General features: G+C 38.8%; 1 protein-coding gene across 4 annotated transcripts in view; it reads right to left on the reverse strand.

The window, feature by feature from the left end:
* AUTS2 (activator of transcription and developmental regulator AUTS2) overlaps nt 1–26,198 on the reverse strand; it is a 1,127,114-nt gene that overhangs the window by 557,093 nt on the left and 543,823 nt on the right. For all 4 annotated transcript variants that reach the window (XM_081300095.1, XM_081300097.1, XM_081300094.1 and 1 more), the window contains exons 3-4: nt 8,474–8,575; nt 1,896–1,931 (exon numbers count right to left, since the gene is read on the reverse strand). In XM_081300095.1, coding sequence (XP_081156221.1) covers nt 1,896–1,931; nt 8,474–8,575 — 138 coding nt within the window. The remainder of the gene's footprint in view (nt 1–1,895; nt 1,932–8,473; nt 8,576–26,198) is intronic.

Genomic DNA, 26,198 nt, shown 5'->3' on the forward strand with positions numbered 1-26,198 from the left:
CTTTATACTCCTAATTAAAGACTCTATGCTCATAGCAATGTACTAAAAGTAACAAAAAGCAAAACGAAAATTTTTACAGATTACTCTTCTCAAGATAATCACATTGACAAAATAAGCTGGACTGGGGCACAGCTGTGATCCCAGCTACTTTGGAGGCTGAGGCAGGAGGACTGCAAGTTTAAGGCCAGTCTGGGCAATTTGGTGAGACCCTGTCTCAAAATAAATTTTTTTTTAAAGCCAGGGATAGGGCTGGGGATGTGGCTCAAACGGTAGCATGCTTGCCTGGCATGCGCAGGGCACTGGGTTCAATCCTCAGCACCACATAAAAATAATGATGTTTTGTTCACTGTAAACTAAAAAATAAATATTAAAAAAATTCTCTCTCTCAAAAAAAAAAAAAAAAAGCCAGGGATATAAATCAGCAGTAGCATGTGCAATACCCATTACCAGAAACAACAGCTACAATGTTCAGTCTAGAAGTGATCAGGGTGAGGTAGTAGTTTTGGCTTTGTTTCCGCTGAGGAAAGCAAAGGGGAGAATTTGCTTTTTGGATGGAGAACAGACATCGTCAACCTTCAGATTTTACTTCCAGCATCTCAACCCATATCCAGCCTGGTGTGAAGAGATGGCAGATGGGACCACGTCTGTTCTTTCAACTACTGAAGCAAGAAACTGAATGTATTCTGCTTGTTTTTATAAGCATGAATATTCAGTCACAATAAGTAGGAGCAAGGGTAAGTGTGCCAACTATATTAAGCAGGTCCCAAATCATCCTTAACCTTTTTCTCCTATTATAGATTAAAACAAGAAAAGTAAAATCAACATCTAGAAAATACCATTTCTGCCAAGCTTGGAAAAGACTCATTATTCAATGAAATGATGCTGGTTTTCATACTTTTAATGCACATGTATTGAGTGAAATGTGTGAACAGAAGAAAAACCAAAGTAATTTTGTTAGATGGGGGAAAAAAGTTAAGAGCAACTAAACTGAATTGGCAATTATTTTTTCACTTCATTTTTTTATGCTTTCATTATTTTCTCAAAAAATAGTAAACAGGCATTATAGTCTCAATGTTCATGATTAGCACACACATCAGACACCTGTAAGTACCACAATAAACTTATACACGGATCCATTCTCCTGTTGTGTAAATAATGCCTATTTGTTATTCTTTACCACTTTATCTTGGAAAGGATTACTGAAACCAAAAAGGATAATTTTGCTATAAACAAACATAAGGAAGGAATAATTTTTTTGTCATGCATAAAAAATATTGGAATAATTCCATGTCACTCTACCCTTAATCTTCCCCCAAAAGACAGAGAACAAGGTCCAGAAATAAAATAATACAACTCCATTTGCTAAAATGAGTTTAATGACTGTTAAAAGAAAACATAAAGACCACCTCCCCAGACTGTCAGTGAAAAACATCCATTAAAATTCCACCTCTCATCAAAAGTTTTTTTTTAAAAAAAAAGATAATTCATTGTATATACAGGAAAGTTCTTCAAGAAATCTTGAAAATGAATGAATACCTACCTCAATGCTCCATTCAAATCCTGTCCTAGTCAGGACACCCCTCAATAAACAAACAATTATGTAGCAAAAGTGGCCTAAGCAATTGGGTTTCCCTGTGTCCCCTGACACTGCCAGATGTGGGGAAAACATACTAGGTGCTTAGGAACCAGCAAGACATCTCAAACTGATGATCCCCTAGGGTCCAACAGGTAATGACTTTTAAAAATAAACAATTCCAATAAAAAGACAGAAATCAGTCTGCTCTTTAGGATTGAGAGGGGATTTCTTAGATTTCTGCACATCCTAGTAAGCATTCATTCTAGAAGTGAATCAATGCCAAAGCAAGGCCCACGTGTGGGAGTTGAGATAGACTTACGAAGTAGCCTGTTCCCAAGCTGGAAGGAGCTGAACTCTGCAATAAAGCATAAAGACAAAGTGGAAAATCAGCAATGGTTTTTAACATGTTTCAATCCACACAGCTCATTACCAGCCCTCTGCAGACTTTTCATCACCACATCACATCACCAGCGCGTGCTGCCCCTTGTCATCTGCTACTGATACAAACACCGTGTTGCTTAATTTCCCCCTTTACATCTCTCAACAACTTAGAGATGCTAACGTGCTATTTACTGAATTCCAAGCTTCTGCGGTGGATTTAATTGCCAATTTATTTGACAGGCAGCTGGGTAATGAATTAATGATGGCATTTCGCCCTGCACTGAGACTAAATAGACACGCATCAGCCTGCCTCCCTGACTTGCTGACATTCAACGCCCTGGTCTCAAGCTACTCGGTTTTGTGGCCACAAAGGGGCAGGCAAGAGGAAAAAGCCCAGACTGACTTGAAAATAAAAAGCCCAAAGGGCTTGGATGACTTTTCCAGTGTGTGACCTACTTGCCAATTTATTCCCTAAAGGCACCAGTTAGTACACACACAGTTCTTTTAAAAAATGAGACATTTTGTAAACATAATTAGTGACCAAATTGCAAAGAATGTGTGGGTAAAAGGAGGTGGTGAAAAGCACAGTTTTTCTGAAGGTTTTAGTCAAAACAATTATCAATTTGGACTGCCATAGTTCTAACATACAGGGAACCCAAAAAACAATAATTCTGAAATGAATGCAGGGTATTATTTATTTGGAGAAAGAAACCAAAAAAAAAAAAAAAAAAGGAACACTGTGTTTCAAACCTTTCTCAGGTTCTGCTCTTTGTTGTTTTTTGATTTGGGTTTTGGGGGGATATTTTTGTTTGGTACTGCTTTTTGTACCAGAGATTGAATCCAGGTAAGCCTTACCCAAGTACTTTCAATTATTTATTTTGAGAAGGGGTCTCACCAATTGCTGAGGTTGCCCCTCAAACTTGCGATCTTCTTGCCTCAGCCTCCAGAGTTGCTCTGATTACCAGCATGCACCACTGCACCCAGCTGAGTGTCTTTTCTTTTTATGTGCTTTTCCTAAAACTTCTCCTTACAAAATTATGCCCCAGCCAGGCCTTGTGTCTCATGTACCAGGTCAGGTGTTCCACCTTTCTGGAGCATCCCGAACTCAACCCTGATGCAATAGTCTTTTCCTTCACTTTTATCTCTTCTACCAACAAGTCTTGCCTCTTGGTCTATGAACCACAAGTAGGAAGAACCAGCAGGTTTATCCTTCCTTGTTTCACAGCACATCACAATGTCTTCTACACAAGATGCATCAAGTGAGCATTTGTTGAGTCAACATATGAATAAATGAATGGACAGACTGTATACAGAAAAAAGGCTCAGGAGAATTAAACATCCCCCATTTACATTAGATGTGATTTTTTCTCTTTTAATTCTAAGCTATTTGAGAAGGAAAGATGGGATTGTAACTGTGTCCACATGGAGCAAAGATAGCACTATTCAGGGCATTACTAAATCAGGGTCCAGAGAACTTTCTTCACCTCAGTGTTTCAGACAAGCTCAGAGCAATAAAGCAGCACAGACATGGTCATGCATACTGGACTCAAGTCTTAGAAATCCTGCTCCAATCCTGCATAGCAGTATGAAAAAAAAGATTCACGGTAGTCATGGAGACAGCCTCTCACACAGTGATTAACCATGTGACAGTGTCACATGTTTTCAGCACTCTCAGGCCTCCATGGAACAGGTGAAGGCAAAAGCCAAGTTAGGTCTCCACCAGCCTGGAGTCATGCCCCTGGGAAGTAAACTCATTTTAGGATGAATTACTCAGAGAGAACATGGGATTTGTTTATTTCATTCACCCTGCTTCCTGCAAAAGTATTTTATTCCAGAAGGAAAAGTACCCTTCCAAAACCACCTCCCCACCCCCACGTACACATCATCTTATTGTATACCAAAGAAAATTACATCCTTCAGGTCTAGGAAAGCTCTGTTATGCTCATTTTGCATATATATTGTACATTACTCAGGGAGCTAGGTGGAGAAGAGGGCTTTATTGTGCATATTTGATCTGGCTGTTGTTTATGCAGGTCTAACTGAATGAGGGAACAGTGGGTATCATTTCAATTTCTGATGTCAACATCAAATTACTTATTTAATTTCATGCCTGGTGAAGCATTGTATAGCTACACGCAGAATCATTTCACTTCATTTGTTATGCTGTGCTTTCGTGGCGATTGGCTTGCCTTCCAACTGACAGCTTTAATTACGACATGAATTTGATTGCACTGCTGAGGAATTAACATAATGCAACAAAGCACTTAAGCACCCTGCCTTATAACCCCTTCCCACCTACGAGCACAGACAGACACATGAAGGAAAACAGACACTAGATCCTCACGTATGTTAAAGGTCCACTGGAATTTGCTCCAGCATTTGCTAGAAGCTATATAGAACCTCACAACCAGAGGCTATCCACATTTGCCAACCCTCTATACTCACCATTTTCTTTCTTTCTTTTTTTTTTTTTTTAAGAGATTTGCAGCATTCTGTTTTGATTTCCGATCCTGGCAGACAACTTTATCAAAACCTCTCTTCCATGCTACCTTACCAAATGTTTGGGACACTGGCATTTCCTCCTGTCTTACTCTTTCCCCACATCTTTCTTGACTACTTGCTAGCTCCCTTCAATTATAGCTGGAGAATTTGAACAAAAGTAACATTTATGAAATAAAGAGATGTCTCTTTGTTCAGTCCTTCAATTCCAAGATTCTGGCTATGGCCTTGTATTCCTGGGACACTACTCCTGATCACCAATAGGAGCCCCACCATAAAAGTATGGATATAAGAAGTTACCAGCAACAGAGAGGCCAGGGTGTAACTGACATTCATAACAAGGATCATATAACCTAGGAGCTTTGCTATCAAAAAGTTCTAGTAAAGCATCTTGATCAAGTATGCTTAATCTAAGTCCCCATCTAAAAATACAGCTACAAATATTTGAAAACTTCAATAATTAAACAAATCAGAAATTACACAAGCACCTCTAAACCACAGGCACCAACATACTATGCTACAAAAACAAAATAAATGTTTACAAACAACATTTTTATAGTTGAAGATTTATTGTTAATTATTCATTTATTGACACATATTTAGAAATTAATACTGCTTTCTCATGTTACAGGAGAAGTCCTAGAAAGGCAGATAGGCAGTGGTACACTACCAAACACACTGCAGAACAATTCTTCACTGATCAACTTCATTTTAACTTTCTGCCCTCCCCCATTTCTAATAAAAGAGGGCTTCCATATTTCTTGCCTGAAGACCTTAACTGTGTACAAGTTATACCCATTCTAGTAGGTATAAGAGGTATCTCCTTTCAATTTTGATATTTCTCTAATGATTAATAATTAAGACAATCTTCTGATGCATTTACTAATATTTCAACTTATTACCTATTTTTAAAAATATTTTTTTAGTTGTCAATGGACATTTTGTTTTATTTATTGATACGTGGTGCTGAGAATCGAATTCAGTGCCTCACACATGCTAGGCAAGTGCTCTGCCACTGAGCCACAACCCCAGCTCAAGTTCTTCCCTATTTTTTAATCAGGCTGTCCTTTAATTGTTCAGTTGCAGGATTTCTTTACATATTCTGGACATTAAACACTTATCAATTATATGATTTGCAAATATTTTTCCCACTGAATATATTGTCTTTTCACTTTCTTGGTAATACCCTCTGATGCACCAAAGTTTTAAACTTTGATTATGTTCCATTATGACACCACTTCTCTTCTATTGTTCATGCCTTTGATGTAACATTCAAGATTGTGAAGATTTATCTCTGGGTTTTCTTCCAAGAATTTCACTGTTTATGCACTTATGTTTGGGAAACAAATCCATTTGAGTTTATTGTTGTTCATGGTATGATGTAGAGATCCAAATTCATCCTTTTCAAGGTGGAAACCCAACTGTCCCAACAGCATCTCTTGAAGAGGAAATTTTTCCCCCAATGAACAGACTTGGTATTTGGTATGGTTCAGATATGAGGGGTCTCCCAAAAGCTCATGTGAGAGACAATGCAAGAAAGTTTAGAGGTAAAATTATTGGGTTATGAGAGACTTAACCTAATCACTTTATTAATTCACTTGAATGGAGTTGCTGGGTGATAAGTGTAGATAGACAGTGTGAGGCTGGAAGAGGTGGGTCATCAGGGGCATGCTTTGGGGGTATATATATTTTGTCCCTGGTAAGCTGAGCTTAGTCCCTCTCTCTGATTCCTGATTGTCATGTCCTGAGCTTCTTCCCTCTGCCATACTCTCCCACCATGATATTGCCTCATCTTGAACTCAGAACAATGGTATTGGCCAACTATGGACTGAGACCTCTGAAACGATGAGCAAAATAAACTTCCTCCTCTAAAATTGTTCAGGTCTTTGGATCACAGCAGGAAAAAAACTGACTAAAATAGTAATCTTCTCCAAAATCAGTTGAACTTACAAGTATGGGTTCATATCCAAAATTCTCAGGTCTATTCCGTACAGACTATATATGTATATTTGTACACGTGTATGTGTGTGTGTGTGCATGCGCGCATGTGTGGCAGTGCCTCACTGTTGTGATTACTGAGCTTTGTAGTAGCTTTTGAAACTGGGACAGGCATGTCCCTTTAAAAGATTATTCTGGCAATTCAGGAGCTAAAACCATTCCATATGCTTTTGAGGATCTGCTTTTCTATTTTTTGCAAAACAAAAAACAAAACAAAAAAAAAAGAATTCTGATGGGTACTATGCTGACTCTGTAAATAGCTGATGGTAGGTAGTGTTGACACCTTAGTAATATTCATTTTCCCTATTCATTGACATGGATGGTCTTTTGCAAATTTTTTTGAGTTAATGAGAAGTGAGGTCAGAGTAACAGTCAAGAGATCTCAGTGACTGTGCTCTTGTCTCCTCAATTGACATGGCTTTCATTTTTCCAATCTAAGAAGAAAATCTGACCAAGTAACTTGGGAATAATTCTCTGTGCAAATAAGACCTCACATTAAAAGCGTAACAAAATCTCAGAAGAGAAGTACTATTGTTAACAACTTAGGTTTGGAGATTATCATTATATATTTCTATTACAAAGTTAATGAAACATAAGAACACAAACAAATATATTATTACACAAATAATATACTCATATTCAGAACAAAAGACTGAGTTAGCACTCAGTAAGTTAGTATTCATATAAATGACATTATGCCACATTAGAAGTGGAGATAATTAACTATAACCAACTTATTTGAAATGCTTTGCTAAATTCATTTAATTCTTATAAGAAGTTGATGTTCTATACACCAAATTTCACTCTAAACATCACAAATTTTCCCGAGACACATAGGAAAGTGGCTGTGTCTTGGAGTTGTCTGCTTTAACTGAGAACGAGATGAATGTAGTATTATCATAGGGAATGGCTGAGTAGTCTACACAAGCTTTTACACTAGCGAATCTCCTCTCAGTACAAAGGTTTTGAGCATACATTTCTAAGATACACATGTTTAGAAATTACATATCAACTATTCTTGCTTATTACAGTGAATATTAGTAAAGTTTAACTTTTCTCTCATAAAAAATAAGCATTAATATTTTTTCCTTTAATGTGATGGATAGTTTTGCACACTGTAATTAAATCACTGCTTTCAAGCAGATAGGAAAAATAAGACTAGAGATGAAGGATTTTTCTCCTCACTACACATAATACCTGTTGCTCTTTGTCCACATTCAGGCATTCTGAACTGGTCTCTTTATCTTTTATCGTATTTCCTTAACCTGCTAATATTGCCTTTGTTGGTATCAACAATAAAGATTTCTCTCCACTTGATCCTTTTACAATAGTTTCCATATCTTGCTCTCAGAAACAAAAATGGGCAAAGAATGGTGATATATGGTGCATAAGGGCAGAAGGCAAGGTAGTCCAAAGAGGAACAGATGGTTCTCAGGAGAACAGAGGGGAACCAGCCCTGCAGTGGATGGGATGCTGGAGAAGGGTTAGTGCAAGATCTAGCAGGTAATGGGCCCCTCCAGCAGTACAGTTTATTCTCATAAGGTCCCATAGAAATCCATCATTAAATGTAATTCCTTCTCTTACCAAATAAGTAGCTACTTCTTCTAATAGGAAAGAAATGACAATAAGGGATTGTTACTGATTTCCTAGAAGAAATGACAAAAGGCCAATAGCTAAATGATGTCATCTCCTAGTTATGATACTGCCTTGACCGTTTCATTTGTTAGTAATAAAGTTATTATTTATGAATAATAAAATTGTTACCACTTTTCTTTGTAATCTGCTGTTTCTAAGGTAATAAATATTCCCACCTACTTTATAATTTGTTAAAACATATTTTAGATCAAACTACATTGTAGAATAACATCTACGAGATTTAAAAAGGTACATACCAAGAAAGCGTGGGCTGCAAAAACTTGGGCACACAGCCTGATCTACACAGGAGGGGTGGTTACTAAGTGAGGCTGGAAGCAAGACTGCATGCTGTCGTGGTTTTGTTCGTTTTTTTATTCAACTTACATCACTGAGCCTTTCCCGGGAGCTGCTCCGGTGGAAGCCCTTGGATTCTCCACTGGCACTCTCACTGTCACTGTCCCTGCAGCTGTTCTGCCCTGGCTTGAGCTAAAGGAAAAAGAAAAGAGTGAAAAAAAAAAAAGTCAGTGGTATCCTCACATGAATATTTCTTAGCCCCTGATCTTCAAGCCCTGTCAAGAGGGAACAATTTAAGGTGTTGATCGTAACATTCTCTTCAGTTTCTGAACACTGCACAGCAAGATACCATGGGAAGCAGGGCAGCAGAAAGTAGGACAGGCAGAAAAAAATTCCCATGGAATGGCACTATAGAGAAGGAATGAACAAGCCTTGAACAAACATCCCAAAGGCCTAACCTTGGCCATGAATTGGGAAGTAGCCTCTCAGAAATTTTTCTTCTATTTCAATGTGATTCTCCTTTCAATAATAAAAAGACCAAAACATGGAAGAAACAAAAGCTAGATTACAGCAACTACGATTTCCCACTCTATTACTTCTGTTTTCTCCCAAAGAAACAATAAAACAGGACAACAAAAAAGGCTTCTCTTGCTAGGTAAAATGATGTGAGGCTGTGAGGCTGCCCTGCAAGCACTGAGAAGACATTGCTGACGTTGTTTGAAACACACGCTGGAGGTCTTTGCAGGGTTACTTAAAAGTACCAATTAATGCCTACAACTTCAGTAGTGAAATCAGTATTCATTCAACAAATACACACTCAGTGCCACCATGGGGCTGGGACCAAGTGCTGTGGATATAGTGCTAGACAAAATAAGAAAAAGAGAAAAGAGAAATTTCTGACCTTATGAAGTAAACTTCATATTCATATTCTAGAACTTTCCACACATTAGCCAGCTCTTGACTTTTACTACCAGGCTCTGATTTTCCTTTAAAAAGGAATGAACACAGAGAATTGAAAATCACTGGCCCATCTAAGTCCATAAGTAACACATACATGGAACAATGGTCTATGATGCCATCACCAACCACATGGTTCAGTGACGCAAAGACACGGGAAGCATAAATTTACTAGATACAGCCCTTTACCATGTCTGCATTCTAGCAAGATGAAGATAAATGTAAATCACAATGAAATAGTTACTAAATGCAAATCAAAAAAGTAGCTGGTGACAAAAGAGAAGTGGATATTTTTGGAAACCCTAGATTTTAAAGAAGGATTTGGGCTCATTTGGGTGACAGGAAAGGGAAAGACAACTTTTTGGTGGTACAAAAGCAAAAGAAGCATCATGCAGGAAAGGGTCAGGAGTCTCATCTGAAAAGAGGTACCCTTTAGGAGAAAACAGGAAGAAACAGGGTGCATGGATGAGAACATAGACAGTCTCCAAATATAAGCTCAGTTTTTCTAGATATAATGGAAATTTAAACAGCAAAACAGTCAACAGGTAGCAAATGTTTGCCTACAGGTTTCCAAGTAGCTCTGGAGCCAAGTGTGAAAATGGAACCAAGATGAATGGAGAATGAGTCTGAACTAACAATGTTGTACCTTTAACAAGCCTCTTCTCATATAATGCTCAAACCCCTTATGGTGGCACTATCCACATAGAGCTTCCCCACATCCCACAATACAGCATTATTTTTTTCACTTTCTTTTTTTTTTGTCTTTGCCATTAACTTTCTTTTTTTTTAATTGGTTGTTCACAACATTACAAAGCTCTTGACATATCATATTTCATACATTAGAATCAAGTGAGTTATGAACTCCCATTTTTACCCCAAATACAGATTGCAAAATCACATCGGTTACACATCCATATTTTTGCATACTGCCATATTAGTGACTGTTGTATTCTGCTACCTTTCCTATCCTCTACTATCCCCCCTCCCCTCCCCTCCCATCTTCTCTCTCTACCCCATCTACTGTAATTCATTTCCCTCCTTGTTTATTATCCCATTCCCCTCACAACCTCTTATATGTAAATTTTGTATAACAATGAGGGTCTCCCTCCATTTCCATGCAATTTCCCTTTTTTCTCCCTTTCCCTCCCACCTCATGTCTCTGTTTAATGTTAATCTTTTCTTCCTGCTCTTCCTCCCTGCTCTGTTCTTAGTTGCTCTCATTATATCACAGAAGACATTTGGTATTTGTTTTTTAGGGATTGGCTAGCTTCACTAAGCATAATATGCTCTACTGCCATCCATTTCCCTGCAAATTCCATGATTTTGGAATTTTTTAGTGCTGCGTAATACTCCATGGTATATACATGCCACATTTTTTTTTATCCATTCATCTATTGAAGGGCATCTGGGTTGATTCCACAGTCTAGCAATTGTGAATTGTGCTGCTATGAACATCGATGTGGCAGTATCCCTGTAGTACGCTCTTTTAAGGTCTTCAGGGAATAGTCCGAGAAGGGCAATAGCTGGGTCAAATGGTGGTTCCATTCCCAGCTTTCCCAGGAATCTCCATACTGCTTTCCAAATTGGCCGCACCCGTTTGCAGTCCCACCAGCAATGTACAAGAGTACCCTTTTCCCCACATCCTCGCCAGCACTCGTTGTTGTTTGACTTCATAGTGGCTGCCAATCTTACTGGGGAGAGATGGTATCTTAGGGTGGTTTTGATTTGCATTTCCCGGACTGCTAGAGATGGTGAGCATTTTTTCATGTACTTCTTGATTGATTGTATGTCCTCCTCTGTGAAGTGTTTGTTCATGTCCTTGGCCCATTTTTGAAGCATGCAATGGAGGAAGGATAGCATCTTCAACAAATGGTGTTGGGAAAACTGGAAATCCATATGCAACAAAATGAAACTGAATCCCCTCCTCTCGCCATGCACAAAAGTTAACTCAAAGTGGATCAAGGAGCTAGATATCAAATCAGAGACTCTGCGTCTGATAGAAGAAAAAGTTGACTACGATCTACATATTGTGGGGTCGGGCTCCAAATTCCTTAATAGGACACCCATAGCACAAGAGTTAATAACAAGAATCAACAAATGGGACTTTCTTAAACTGAAAAGTTTTTTCTTAGCAAGAGAAACAATAAGAGAGGTAAATAGGGAGCCTACATCATGGGAACAAATTTTTACTCCTCACACTTCAGATAGAGCCCTAATATCCAGAGTATACAAAGAACTCAAAAAATTAGACAATAAGAAAACAATTTTTTTTCACTTTCAACCAACCTCTCTATAAATTCATTTTATTACTTTCTTCAAAAATCTCTTCTTCCAGGAAGTCTTCTATAATAGAGCACATAAAGCCATGCTGATTTTACTTTCTTTTCCCCCGAGCCCTAAAATGCTTAATTTTCTTCCAAGCTAATGTTAAACTTTCTAATTCTAAGTTAATTTAAGTGCAAGACATATGAGTCTTTTCTTATTACTATGGGATTAAAGGACAGGTATTGTTTTTTCAAATTTTCACCTTTATAAAACATATAATATAGAGAGTACTTTTCTAAAATGAACATCACGTTCACTCCATCTGAAATTCCATGTCCCTTTCTGTCCCGTGCTTTTCCATATCAGACCACTTCTGTCTGGAATGTTCACCCATATCCACTCTATGCTTCTGTGATCAAGTTGTTTTTAAAATTTCAGATCTTCTCTATTATGATCTTTGAAGAGCTCTTTCTATATTCATTTTAAAAAATATAACTTCAATGTTCAGTTACCACATCATATTTCAATAAATGCCTCTGATAATTATAATATACTTTCAAATCCCAAAAACCTCACTGATATAATAACAATAATTACACTGATAAGAAACTCTGTATGTGGTGTGAGACGCCCTAATTCATAAGTAATACCAAGAGCTCTTGTTTTACAGTGAGTGTTAAATATTGTGGATAGAACTAACTGCAGTGTATGGATGAAGAAGCAAAGAGCATGTGCTGTGCTCAAAAGTAGGCAAAATCTAGAGCTAAATTAACCCATGTTTCTACTACCTACTGTTCTAATTTTCATTGTACTTACTTATGGATTTATTTAATCTTTCTTCCCCACAGTACTAAGGTTTGAATACAGGGTATAGCACATGACACACAAGTGCTACTCCCTTAGAAGTCAATTCCCTTAGAAGTATCTTACCTATGAGCTGTATCCCCAGTTCTCTTTTAAATTTTGTTTTGAGAAGAGAGCTCACTAAATTGCCTAGACAGGCCTCAAACTTGCAAACTTCCTGCCTCACTCTCCTGAGCAGTTTGTTAGGCGATGTTCATAAAACTTAGCCACCCGACTTAAGATTCTCGAGAAATATACATCCAACTAGGAATTAAAGATATAAGGGCATCCAGGCTTTTCCTAATATGCAACTGGGTTATCAACGCCTGGACTTGGGGCCTTTCCATGCCTCTTCAAGAAAACAAAACGTTGATCTTAATAAGGTTGATCTTAATAAGACTTCAGTGGCCCTGATGTAAGGAATCTGACTAAATGCTTATCTAGGTTACGGGAAACACCAAAGACTTGAGAAAGCAGCTTGCTAGCATTCTCAGTGCCCTGCGAGCAAAGACACACAAGTCAATTCCCTTAAAAGGGTCTTATATAAAATCCACCAATGCTACACTTTTCTCCTCCAAAGCCAGGCTCAAGTTTAAAGGAAATTTAGGATTTTAAGCTGTCAGACAGCTCAATATTTCAAAGTCATGGACTGACTATAGTACGTACTAAAGCTAAACCATAAGATTTCAGGCAAGACATGTTCATTCCTAATCCCATGAATATATTTTAAAACTGGCATTTTTAGCCACATTCAGTGGATTATTTGGAGTAGCACAACTAACTCAGAAGTTGTCATCATTTACCTGAAATTCCCAGGTATACCAGGCATCGCAGAGACATTGCAAAGGCCAGTGCTGGCTTAAACACTTAAACACCTTAGGAAAATTCATCTGTCTGCAATGATTTGTCCAAGCATCTCTGGCGGCACTTGCTATCACTGATGTAACTGATTTCTTACTATCAGCTCTTAGATACCTCGGGCCTTTGTTTATTATAACCAATTCTGTGATTTGAAAATTTTTACCCCACCTGAATACTACATAGTTCAAGTACCAGAATTAGATGAAAATATCTACAACAAAAGGTAGACAGGCTAGTATCTGGCATAAGTGACAGTAATAGTATCAATTAGAAACTTCTTTATAAAACTATAAGTAGTCAGTTGTTTTTTATTAGATTTCATTGTCAACAGCAGTTTTATAATAATGCTGAATATAATGCACAAACAGTTCCCATTATAGTGCTAATGGTATTAATGGCTAAGTAGGAAAATAACAATCCATTGTTTTATCACTGCAAGTAAACATCACCTTGGACTGCGTAAGAGTGAAGCCATTCTGTGTACATCTATAAGAAAATGGGAGTCATTCTTTTTCAGCACAGGTATAGAAAATTCAAAAAAGGTGCTAGATTTGCCCAGAAGGTGTCAATGATCCATTAAAAAAATTTACAGAAGGATAAATTATGTGGAAGTGATATCTATGCTAAGAAATTATAAGTTCTGCAGTGAAATACAAAGAAGTGTCCAAAATTAATCTCTTTCCACACTTCCAGTTCCTCAGAGCAGTACATATCCTACTTTGAACTATTGAGTTTTCCTGTATAAATCTAAATGAACTATTTTTATAATATTTTAAAATGCATTAATAAGCTCAAAACCTTTCTTATTCTCAATGAAAAAACTTAATTCACTCAGACTTCACTCCCACCAAATCAGCATGTATTTAATCTAAAAAATAGAATCTAAAAATTAGATATTTTTCTTTGTCAAAATAAAATTGTGTCCAAATGGGAACAGTTACATGGATTGGGTTATATTTGAACTCTTTTATTCCTGAAGCTTTAAAGGGTATTTTAGATAAAAGATCCATGAACCAAACTGAAGTACTTAGTAGAAAAGCTGATTTATCAAAATTAAGCTAACACAATAACTACTATAAAATTATAAGGTTCAATAAAAATATTTTTCTCAAGAAATTAAAAGTAGCCAGGCATGAAGGCATGAGTGTAATTCCAGCAAGTAGCAAGGTTGAGGTAGGAGGATGTTATGTTCCAGGCTAGCCTGGAAACTTAGAGAAAGCCTGTCTCAAAATAAAAATTAAAAAGGGTTAGTGGTATACAGTTCAGGGGTAGAGTGCCCTAGGTTAAACCCCAGTAAACACACACACACACACAAAGTTAAAACTATATTGTACTTTTTAATGCACAAGAGTTCTGTATAAAAGCTAAAATATTATAGACATTAGACAGAGCCAAGAACTGTGCGAACTTTTCTCCACAATCTTATAATCAGAGCTTATGTTGTTTATTCAATAGTTACAGAAAGAGTTTTAGGTATTTGATAAACTAAAAATAGCCATCAGTAAGATTTAAATATTAAAAATAACTGCTTTAGCTAGGCATGGTAGTACACACCTGTAATCCCAGCAGTTTGGGAGGCTGAGGCAGGAGGATCTCGAATTCAAAGCCAGCCTTAGCAACTTCAAGACTGCTCAGCAAATCAGTGAGACCCTGTCTCTAAATAAAATACACAATAGGGCTAGAGATGGGGCTCACTGGTCAAGTGCCCCTGAGTTTAATCCCTGGTCCCCCACCCCACCCCATCCCCACAAGAAAAAAAAAAAAAGCTGCCTTAGGCTCCATCACACATGTCTCTGTAATACCAGGTACTTGGAAGCCAGAGGGAAGAGGAACACAAGTTCAACACCAGCCTGGACAATCTAATGAAATTTTGTTTCATGTCTCTAAATAAAAATTTAAAAAGCTGAGAATACAGTTCATTGGTAAGATACTTTCCCAGCATGTACAAGTCCCTAGTTTAAAGCCCAGTAATGTAAAAAAAAATAATAATAACAAATGATAATAATAATAATAATAATAATAATAATAATAATAATAATATTGTTTCCAAATCAGGTATAAATCACTTCAAATAAAAGTTAATAACAAAATGGAAGGAAAATTTTCAAAATGATAAGGAAATAAAAGACTAAATTAAGCTCCTATTAAAAAAACAAGGGCATCCCATTAGTGAAAGACAGATACACAATTATTTGTTCAATATAAAAATCTAAGAAAAGGCAATGGGAAAAGGACAAACAGTTTAAGAATAAATGGCTAGATGAAGACCTACAACAAAGAAAGTAATTTCAGAGACATCAGACACTTCCAAGGCTTAGGTTACAGAATTCTATATGAAAGTACATAAAAACAAACAAACAAACAAACAAAAACAGAGCTGATGAGCTATTATGGAAGGAAGGAAACGCCACAAGAAAACCCACAGATTTGAACACTTAGTGAAACTGAATGGGTATAATAAAGTAAACATCAAAAACATATGTTAAATAATAACGGAAGTCAACAAAAAATAAGAATCAAAAGTCAGAGTTCTAAATTATAGTAAACATTATTCTACTGTGATATTTTCCAAACCATGACCAAAGATTTTAAAATTTTAAAAAAGTATTATCAAAGTCCATCCATAACCCCCTCACCCCACCCCCCACACACACGGTGGGGGGGGGGAGGGAGAGAGAGAAAGAATCCTAACCAAATCTGACAATCATGAAATTCCAAAGGGGAATTAAGAAGAAACTTTCTCAGTTAAGGCAGCTGCAAAAACCTGATGAGACAGTAAACTTAATCGTATGTAAAAAGTTATCTGTCTTCTAATTTTTTTTCTATAAGAATATAAGATTTCACTGATTTGCAAATAGGCACAAAGGAATTTCTGAGGTGGTGGCGCTGTTTAAGAACTGAAGTATAAGATGGTGACACAACTGTATAAATTTACTAAAACTCATTAATTTCTATCCTTAAAAATAAATATATTTATTATGGTTTGTAACTTTATATCAATGAAACAATTTATTTTTTTTTAAAGAGAGAGTGAGAGAGGGGAGGGAGGGAGGGAGGGAGGGGGAGAGAGAGAGAGAGAGAGAGAGAGAGAGAGAGAGAGAGAATTTTTAATATTTATTTTTTAGTTCTCGGCGGACACAACATCTTTGTTGATATGTGGTGCTGAGGATCGAACCCGGGCCGCACGCATGCCAGGCAAGCGCGCTGCCACTTGAGCCACATCCCCAGCCCAATGAAACAATTTATTAATGAAAATAAAATATTCTACTAAATCCCTTGCCCCAAGAAGAGTCAGGTCTCTGTTTTGTGTTCAATGGATTATGTCAAACTTGCAGAAGTACCTTTCTTAAATCAACACTGCTAACAACAGAAGTAAACAGGGGACAAGTATCTTGAGGATGATTTTGCAATTCTGCCTGCCACCATGGGCTTAAAAAGACAGGAAAAGGAGAAACCACCACTAAGTCCATGTATCATATATTCACTCCAATTTAATTTAAAAAGTTTCATTAATACCAAGTCAGAGACAAGACTCTGGGATATGCTGGGACTTCAGAAAGTCATTTATCTGTGTTAGTGATGTTTCCAAATAAAAATTTAAAATATTATTACAGAGATAATGATTTAAAAGTTGTACCATTAGCTTTGAAAATGAAAACTACTGGGGTTCTATTTGCCCAACACAAATATCATTCAACATTTAAAGGAGATTGGGGAAATTTAGAATAGTAAAAAAAAACTAAGTTAACACAATAAGGAGAAGAAAAATAAACCAATGCCAATCTAACTACATAATCATAAATAAGAAGCACTTAAGACATCAGAAGCAATTTGACTGACTCTGATATCTTCACAATAGACACATTCAGCCCAGAAAGTATAGTCTGATAATGTTCTACCCCTCATCAAGAGAATCATGAATCTACTCTCTAGAACTTGGTCCAGTCTGCTATGATGGTATTTATTCATAACCCTGTAATATGAAGGCAAGAGCAGAATGTGTACAGAGCAGTGCGTATCAAGGGACTTGCATTTAGTCCACCACTCAGATACTATTCCCAGGCTGAGCAACTCTGGCCCAGGCCTGATGACATACCTGACTTTCAGTCTGGACCAGAAAGGCAGTAAGAAGTGTACAGTGGGAAAACGAATGCAAAACATCGGGGTCAAAGAGAAAAGCTGAAATGAACAGAAGGTGTTTAGCATTACTTGGGTAACTGTGGACTAAAAAGATAAATGTTTTCAAATAGGCTCAGCAATGCACATACAAGATACATATGAAATGCAAAAATAAACTGATGAACAAATATCTGACTTCTTTGGTATTTTCTAGCTTTCTGAAAATGAGATTCTGATTCTTAAAAAGAAATCTGCAAACAATGTTATTTGGTTTTCAAGGATAAATATACAAATTAACAAACTACAAAACTTATTTTATGTTTTTCTATAAGAAAACACTGTCCATAACTATCTTAATAACTTACGTATCACTAAACTTATCAATTAAGGACTATTTCATGGAAGGCTAATATTACTTCTATAAGGACAGAACTGAATTGGTGTGGAAAGTCCTAGAATCAACTTTTTTGAAAAATGGCAGATATTTCAGAGGTTGAATTCAACAAATGAATGTGCTAGAATAATTTCAGATCCCTATGATAGACCTAATTGTGTCCACCAAAAATACCTTCACTGAAGCCCTAATGTGACTATATTTGGAGACAGGGCCTTTAAAAAAGCAATTAAGTGAAAAATGGAGGCTACGGGGGTAGTGCTATGGTCTGACTGTGCTCTCCCAAGTTCAAGTGCTGGAAACTCAATCACCAATGCACCAGTGAAAGGAGGAGGGGGGAGGTCACAAGAGCTCTACCCTAAAAAATGGACTAATTCATCATCTTGGAGCAAGCTGGATACTGTTGAGTGGGTGTGATATAAGTATGTCCTTTTTTTACCACTCGCCGCTGACTTGCTATTGTGGAGCGTGGTCCTCACAGATGCTGGTACTGCTCTCCTAGTCTTGCCAGCCACCAGAACCATGAGTCACATCAATGTCTATTGATCCTTTCCTCATTGTTGCAGCAGCAAAAATGGACTCAAGAGAGATAGGAAGATGGCGGCGAAGGGAGTGCATCACCCCCGTGTGCCGCGTCACTGTGTGGGAGAATGACGAGTTAAAACAGCTGAAGTCTGTCTTGTAGGGAATTTCCAGCGAAACTGAGGTGCTCCAGAATCTAGTGGAGGGATTTTCATCGCGTGAGGATCGGCTGCGGGGGCTCGGTCATGGGCGATTTCTCCGCACGGAGGGTCACACAGCTTGTTCAGTGGATTGCCCTGCAGCTGGAGTCTGCGGCATGCACTGGGAAGCAGCGAAGTGGCGGCGAGGAAGTGCAGCGCTGTGGATTCTGTGGGCTCCTGCCAGCGGTGCAATGGCTGCGCTCAGTGCTTAGTTCTGGGTTTGAGACGGAGGAGGGAAGCGGTCCAGTTCGGTTGTCCACACGGGTTGGTTTACGGAGGAGGCCAGCGGCCGCCATCTTGGAGAGCTGATGTAATCATCCCTGTTTTCTACTGATCTCAGCTCATTCATCTATGGAACAGGTGATTTCAGGCTGTTATTTGCCTGCGTCTCGCAGACAGATAGCTCAGGCTCAGGGCTAGAGAACCCGCGGAGACGGCTTCTTGGAGCTCGCCCCTAGCAGAGCGTGCACCGAGCTCTGAGCAGCCGGGTTCTGGCTCCTGGAGCTGCTTTGGCCGAGGGCTGGGGAAACCGCGGAGACTGCTTCTTGGAGCCTGTTCCCAGCAGAGCGTGCACCGAGCTCGGGGTGGCCGGGTTCTGGCTCCCGGAGCTGCTTTGGCCCAGGGCTGGGGAACCCGCGGAAACTGCATCTCGGTCCGGGTCCTGCTGGGTGCTGTGGGAGCCAGAGGGGCAAAGTGGAGCTGCCGCCTGCGCCCAGAACAGGCCAAGCGACCCGCCAGCGTGGTATCACGTCACCCCAACTGCAGCTGGGGCCAAAGAGAGCAGCCGCCCACGCCTGGATCAGGTCCAGCGACCCGATGGCATGGTAGTGAAGTCACCCCATTTGGAGTAGGGGCCGAGCAGAGCCGCCGCCCGAGCCTGCAAGGTAGGCAGACCTGCGACCCACTGGCAGGACAGGCCCGGTGGCCTGCCAGCGTGGTGGACACGTCGCACCGATTGGAGTGGGGGCTGAGTGGGGCCACTGCCTGTGCCCGGAAAAGGCCCAGCGACCCACCGGCATGGCAGTCAAGTCACCCCATTTGGAGTGGGGGCCGAGCAGAGCCGCCGCCCGAGCTCGCAAGGTAGGCAGACCGGCAGCCCTCAGGTGCAATGGGCCTAGCGGCTGGCCGGCGACACAGACACTTCACACTGGTTGGAGTGGGGGCGGAGCAGAGCCGCCGCCCGTGTCCGGAAAAAGCCCAGCGACCCACCGGAGTGGCAGTCAGGTAGCCCCATTTGGAGTGGGGGCCGAGCAGAGCTGCCGCCCGAGCCCGCAAGGTAGGCAGACCTGCGACCCACCGGCGAAACAAGCCCAGAGGCCTCCCAGTGCGATAGACATGTCAAACCAATTGGAGTAGGGGCCGAGCAGTGCCGCCGCCCGCATCCGGATCAGGCCCAACGACCCGTGGGCGTGGTAGTCATGTCACCACAATTGGTGAGGGGCCGGAGCAGAGCCGCCACCCGGGCCCGCAAGGTGGGCAGACCTGCGACCGACCGGCAGAGCAGGCCTAGCGGCCCGCCAGCATGGTAGACAGATCACCCCAATTGGAGGAGGAGCACAGCCACTACCCGCACTGCAAGGGAGATTTTTCAACTATATAAGAGCAATATAAATAAATAGGGGGAAAATTTCAAAAACACAACAGTTTTACCAATCAGAAAGAAACTCGAGCAGTATGAAAAGACAAGGCAAGAAAGGACCACAAGCAATGCAGGTCAACTCAACTTTAGAAGAGGTAATAGCTGCAACAGATGGAATGTCAGATAAAGAATTCAGGATATACATGCTTCAGATGATCTAGAGTCTCAAGGAAGACATGAGACAGCAAAATCAGACAATGAAAGATCACTTTGACAAGGAATGACATAAACAAATCCAAGAAGCAAAGGATCAATTATACAGGGAGATAGAGGTAATAAAAAATGAACAAATAGAAATCCTAGAAATGCAGGACGCAATAAACCAACTTAAAAACTCAATTGAGAATACTACCAGCAGAGTAGAACACTTAGAAGATAGAACATCAGACAATGAAGACAAAGTATTTCAACGTGAAAAGAACATAGACAGCTCAGCAAGACAGTTAAGAAACCATGAGCAGAACATCCAAGGGATATGGCATAACAAAGAGACCAAACTTAAGAGTCATTGGGATACAGGAAGGCATGGAGGTCCAAATCAAAGGAATAAACAATCTATTCAATGAAATAATACGAGAAAACTTCCCAGACTTGAAGAATGAGACAGAATCCCAAATCCTAGAAGCCTACAGGACGCCGAATGTGCAAAATCATAAGAGATCCACACCTAGACACATTATAATGAAGATGCCCAACATACAGAATAAGGAGAGAATTTTAAAAGCTACAAGAGAAAGGAAGCAGATTACATTTAGGGGTAAACCAATTAGGATAACCGCTGATCTTTCAACACAGACTCTGAAAGCTAGAAGATCCTGGAATAACATATTTCAAACACTGAAAGAAAATGGGATCCAGCCAAGAATCCTGTATCCGGCGAAATTAAGCTTCAGGATGGAAGATGAAATTAAAACCTTCTATGATAAACAAAAGTTAAAAGAATTTGCAGCTAGAAAACCATCTCTTCAAAAAACCCTTGGCAAAACATTACAGGAAGAGGTAATGGAAAATAACAATGAAAACCAACAGTGGGAGGTAGGACAATAAAGGAGGGAAAACAATCAAAGAAGAAAACAAATCAGGTTTAGTAACATTAATAAACAAATATGTCTGGAAGAACAACCCATATTTCAATAATAACCCTAAATGTTAATGGCTTAAACTCACCAATTAAGAGACACAGGCTAGATGAATGGATTACAAAACAAGACCCAACAATGTGCTGCCTACAGGAGACACATTTGATAGGAAAAGATATACATAGACTGAAGGTGAAAGGTTGGGAAAAATCATATCACACATATGGACTTCGGAAACAAGCAGGAGTGTCCATACTCATATCAAATAAAATAGATTTCAAGCCAAAGTTAACCAAAAGGGATAAAGAGGGACACTACATACTGCTCAAGGGAACCATACACCAACAAGACATAACAATCATAAATATATATGCCACAAACAATGGAGCAGCTATGTTCATCAAGCAAACTCTTCTCAAGTTCAAGAGTCTAATAGACCACCATACAATAATCATGGGAGACTTCAACACACCTCTATCACCACTGGACAGATCTTCCAAACAAAAGTTGAATAAGGAAACTATAGAACTCAATAACACAATTAACAACCTAGACTTAATTGACATATATAGAATATACCACCCAACATCAAGCAGTTACACTTTTTTCTCAGCAGCACATGGATCCTTCTCAAAAATAGATCATATATTATGTCACAGGGCAACTCTTAGACAATATAAAAGAGTAGAGATAACACCATGCATCTTATCTGATCATAATGGAATTAAACTGAAAATCAACGATAAAAGAAGGAAGGAAAAATCATGCATCACTTGGAGAATGAACAATATGTTACTGAATGATCAATGGGTTTTAGAAGACATCAAGGAGGAAATTTAAAAATTCTTAGAGTTAAATGAAAACTCAGACACAACATATTGGAATCTATGGGACACATTGAAAGCAGTTCTAAGAGGAAAATTCATTGCTTGGAGTTCATTCCTTAAAAAAAGAAAAAACCAACAAATAAACGATCTCATACTTCATCTCAAAATCCTAGAAAAAGAAGAGCAAAACAACAGCAAAAGAAGTAGAAAGGAAGAAATAATTAAAATCAGAGCTGAAATTAATGAAATTGAAACAAAAGAAACAATTGAAAAAATTGACAAAACTAAAAGTTGGTTCTTTGAAAAAATAAATAAAATCGACAGACCCTTAGCCATGCTAACGAAGAGAAGAAGAGAGAGAACTCAAATTACTAGCATATGGGATGAAAAAGGCAATATCACAACAGACACTTCAGAAATACAGAAGATAATCAGAAATTATTTTCAATCCTTATACTCCAATAAAATAGAAGATAGTGAAGGCATCGATAAATTTCTTAAGTCATATGATCTGCCCAGATTGAGTCAGGAGGATATAGACAACCTAAACAGACCAATAACAATTGAGGAACTAGAAGAAACCATCAAAAGACTACCAACTAAGAAAAGCCCAGGACCGGATGGGTATACAGCAGAGTTTTACAAAACCTTTAAAGAGGAACTAATACCAATACTTTTCAAACTATTTCAGGAAATAGAAAAAGAGGGAGAACTTCCAAATTCATTCTAAGAGGCCAACATCACCCTGATGCCTAAACCAGACAAAGACACTTCAAAGAAAGAAAACTACAGACCAATATCTCTAATGAACCTCGATGCAAAAATCCTCAATAAAATTCTGGCGAATCAGATTCAAAAACATATCAAAAAAATTGTACACCATGATCAAGTAGGATTCATCACTGGGATGCAAGGCTGGTTCAATATACGGAAATCAATAAATGTTATTCACCACATCAATAGACTTAAAAATAAGAACCATATGATCATCTCGATAGATGCAGAAAAAGCATTCGACAAAGTACAGCATCCCTTTATGTTCAAAACTCTAGAAAAATTAGGGATAACAGGATCATACCTCAACATAGTAAAAGCAATCTATGCTAAGCCACAGGCTAGCATCATTCTGAATAAAGAAAAATTGAAGGCATTCCCTCTAAAATCTGGAACAAGACAGGGATGCCCTCTCTCACCACTTCTGTTCAACATAGTCCTCGAAACACTGGCCAGAGGAATTAGACAGACGAAAGAAATTAAAGGCATAAAAATAGGAAAAGAAGAACTTAAATAAAAATAGTGATAATTTATCACTATTTGCAGATGACATGATTCTATACCTAGCAGACCCAAAAGGGTCTACAAAGAAACTATTAGAGCTAATAAATGAATTCAGCAAAGTGGCAGGATATAAAATCAACACGCATAAATCAAAGGCTTTCCTGTATATCAGCGACAAATCCTCTGAAATGGAAATGAGGACAACTACTCCATTCACAATATCCTCAAGAAAAATAAAATACTTGGGAATCAACCTAACAAAAGAAGTGAAAGACTTATACAATGAAAACTACAGAACCCTAAAGAGAGATATAGAAGAAGATCTTAGAAGATGGAAAAATATACCCTGTTCATGGATAGGCAGAACTAACATCATCAAAATGGCAATATTACCAAAAGTTCTATATAAGTTCAATGCAATGCCAATCAAAATCCCAAAGGCATTTCTTGTAGAAATAGATAAAGCTATCATGAAATTCATATGGAAAAATAAAAGACCCAGAATAGCAAAAACAATGCTAAGCAGGAAGTGTGAATCAGGCGGTATAGCGATACCAGACTTCAAACTATACTACAGAGCAATAGTAACAAAAACAGCATGGTACTGGTACCAAAACAGGTGGGTGGACCAATGGTACAGAATAGAGGACACAGAAACCAATCCACAAAACTACAACTATCTTATATTTGATAAAGGGGCTAAAAGCATGCAATGGAGGAAGGATAGTATCTTCAACAAATGGTGCTGGGAAAACTGGAAATCCATATGCAAATAAATGAAACTGAATCCCTTTCTCTCGCCATGCACAAAAGTTAACTCAAAATGGATCAAGGAGCTTGATATCAAATCAGAGACACGGCGTCTGATAGAAGAAAAAGTTGGCTATGATCTACATACTGTGGGGTCGGGCTCCAAATTCCTCAACAGGACACCCATAGCACAAGAGTTAATACTAGAATCAACAAATGGGACTTACTCAAACTAAAAAGTTTTTTCTCAGCAAAAGAACCAATAAGAGAGGTAAATAGGGAGCCTATCCTGGGAACAAATCTTTACTCCTCACACTTCAGATAGAGCCCTAATATCCAGAGTATACAAAGAACTCAAAAAAGTAGACAATAAGATAACAAATAACCCAATCAACAAATGGGCCAAGGACCTGAACAGACACTTCTCAGAGGAGGACATACAATCAATCAACAAGTACATGAAAAAATGCTCACCATCTCTAGCAGTCAGAGAAATGCAAATCAAAACCACCCTAAGATACCATCTCACTCCAGTAAGATTGGCAGCCATTGCGAAGTCAAACAACAACAAGTGCTGGCGAGGATGTGGGGAAAAGGATACACTTGTTCATTGTTGGTGGGACTGCAAATTGGTGCAGCCAATTTGGAAAGCAGTATGGAGATTTCTTGGAAAGCTGGGAATGGAACCACCATTTGACCCAGCTATTCCCCTTCTCGGTCTATTCCGGAAAGACCTAATAATAGCATGCTACAGGGACACTGCTACATCGATGTTCATAGCAGCACAATTCACGATAGCAAGATTGTGGAACCAACCTAGATGCCCTTCAATAGATGAATGGATAAAAAAATGTGGCATTTATACACAATGGAGTATTACTCTGCATTAAAAAATGACAAAAATCATAGAATTTGGAGGGAAATGGATGGCATTAGAGCAGATTATGCTTAGTGAAGCTAGCCAATCCCTAAAAAACAAATGCCAAATGTCTTCTTTGATATAAGGGGAGTAACTAAGGACAGAGTAGGGACGAAGAGCATGAGAAGAAGATTAACATTAAACAGGGATGAGAGGGGTAGGGAAAGGGAGAGAGAAGGGAAATTGCATGGAAATGGAAGGTGATCCTCAGGGTTATACAAAATTACATACAAGAGGAAGTGAGGGGTAAGGGAAGAATAATACAAGTGGAAGAAATGATTTACAGTAGAGGGGGTAGAGAGAGAAGAGGGGAGGGGAGGGGAGGGGGGATAGTAGAGGATAGGAAAGGCAGCAGAATACAACACACACTAGAATGGCAATGGGTAAATCAATGGAAGTGTAAATGATGTGATTCAGCAATCTGTATACAGGGTAAAAATGGGAGTTCCTAATCCACTTGAATCAAACTGTGAAATATATCAAGAACTATGTAATGTTTTGAACGACCAACAATAAAAAAAAAATGGACTCAAGACAGGTAGGCGATAAGCTATTCTGACTGGGGTGCTAATGAGAAGAGATTAAGGAACTAAGAGACACCAGCACACGGCATACAGAGAAAAGGGCCCTGGAGGGCACAGCAAAGAGACAACTGTCACAAGCCAAGCAGGGTGAGCCCAGGAGAAACAAGCAAGTGTACACCGTGATGTTGGACTTCTAGCCTCCAGAACTGTGAAAACATAAACTTCTGTTTTTTAAGCCACACACCGAGGCATTTTGTTACAGTAGCCCTAGCAAACTAATACAATCTTTTGTACAACTAGTCTACTGTTAACTTTATACCTTTACAATACAACAAAATAAAAAAGAAAATTAGCTGATCTCCATTTCATTCTCTTTACAAGAAATTCTGGAAAAAAAAACTATATTTAGTGTCACTACTCTTCTCATTTTCTGTTTAACACAATCCAAGGCAGCTTCCCCTCCATACCCTAAGAATGTTTATCAAGCTCAACAACATTCTGCGAAGAGCATTTGCAGAGCTCAGGACAAGAGGCTCAAATACTCTCTGTGTCAAATCAAGCTAATATTACATTGATTAAAATATGTCTTAAGTCTCCTTTCTTGCTTAGTAAATATTCATAATGACACTGTAGGCTGG

Source organism: Spermophilus citellus (genome assembly GCF_964194105.1).
Source record: "Spermophilus citellus genome assembly, chromosome: 6".
Classification (NCBI taxonomy): Eukaryota; Metazoa; Chordata; class Mammalia; order Rodentia; family Sciuridae; genus Spermophilus; species Spermophilus citellus.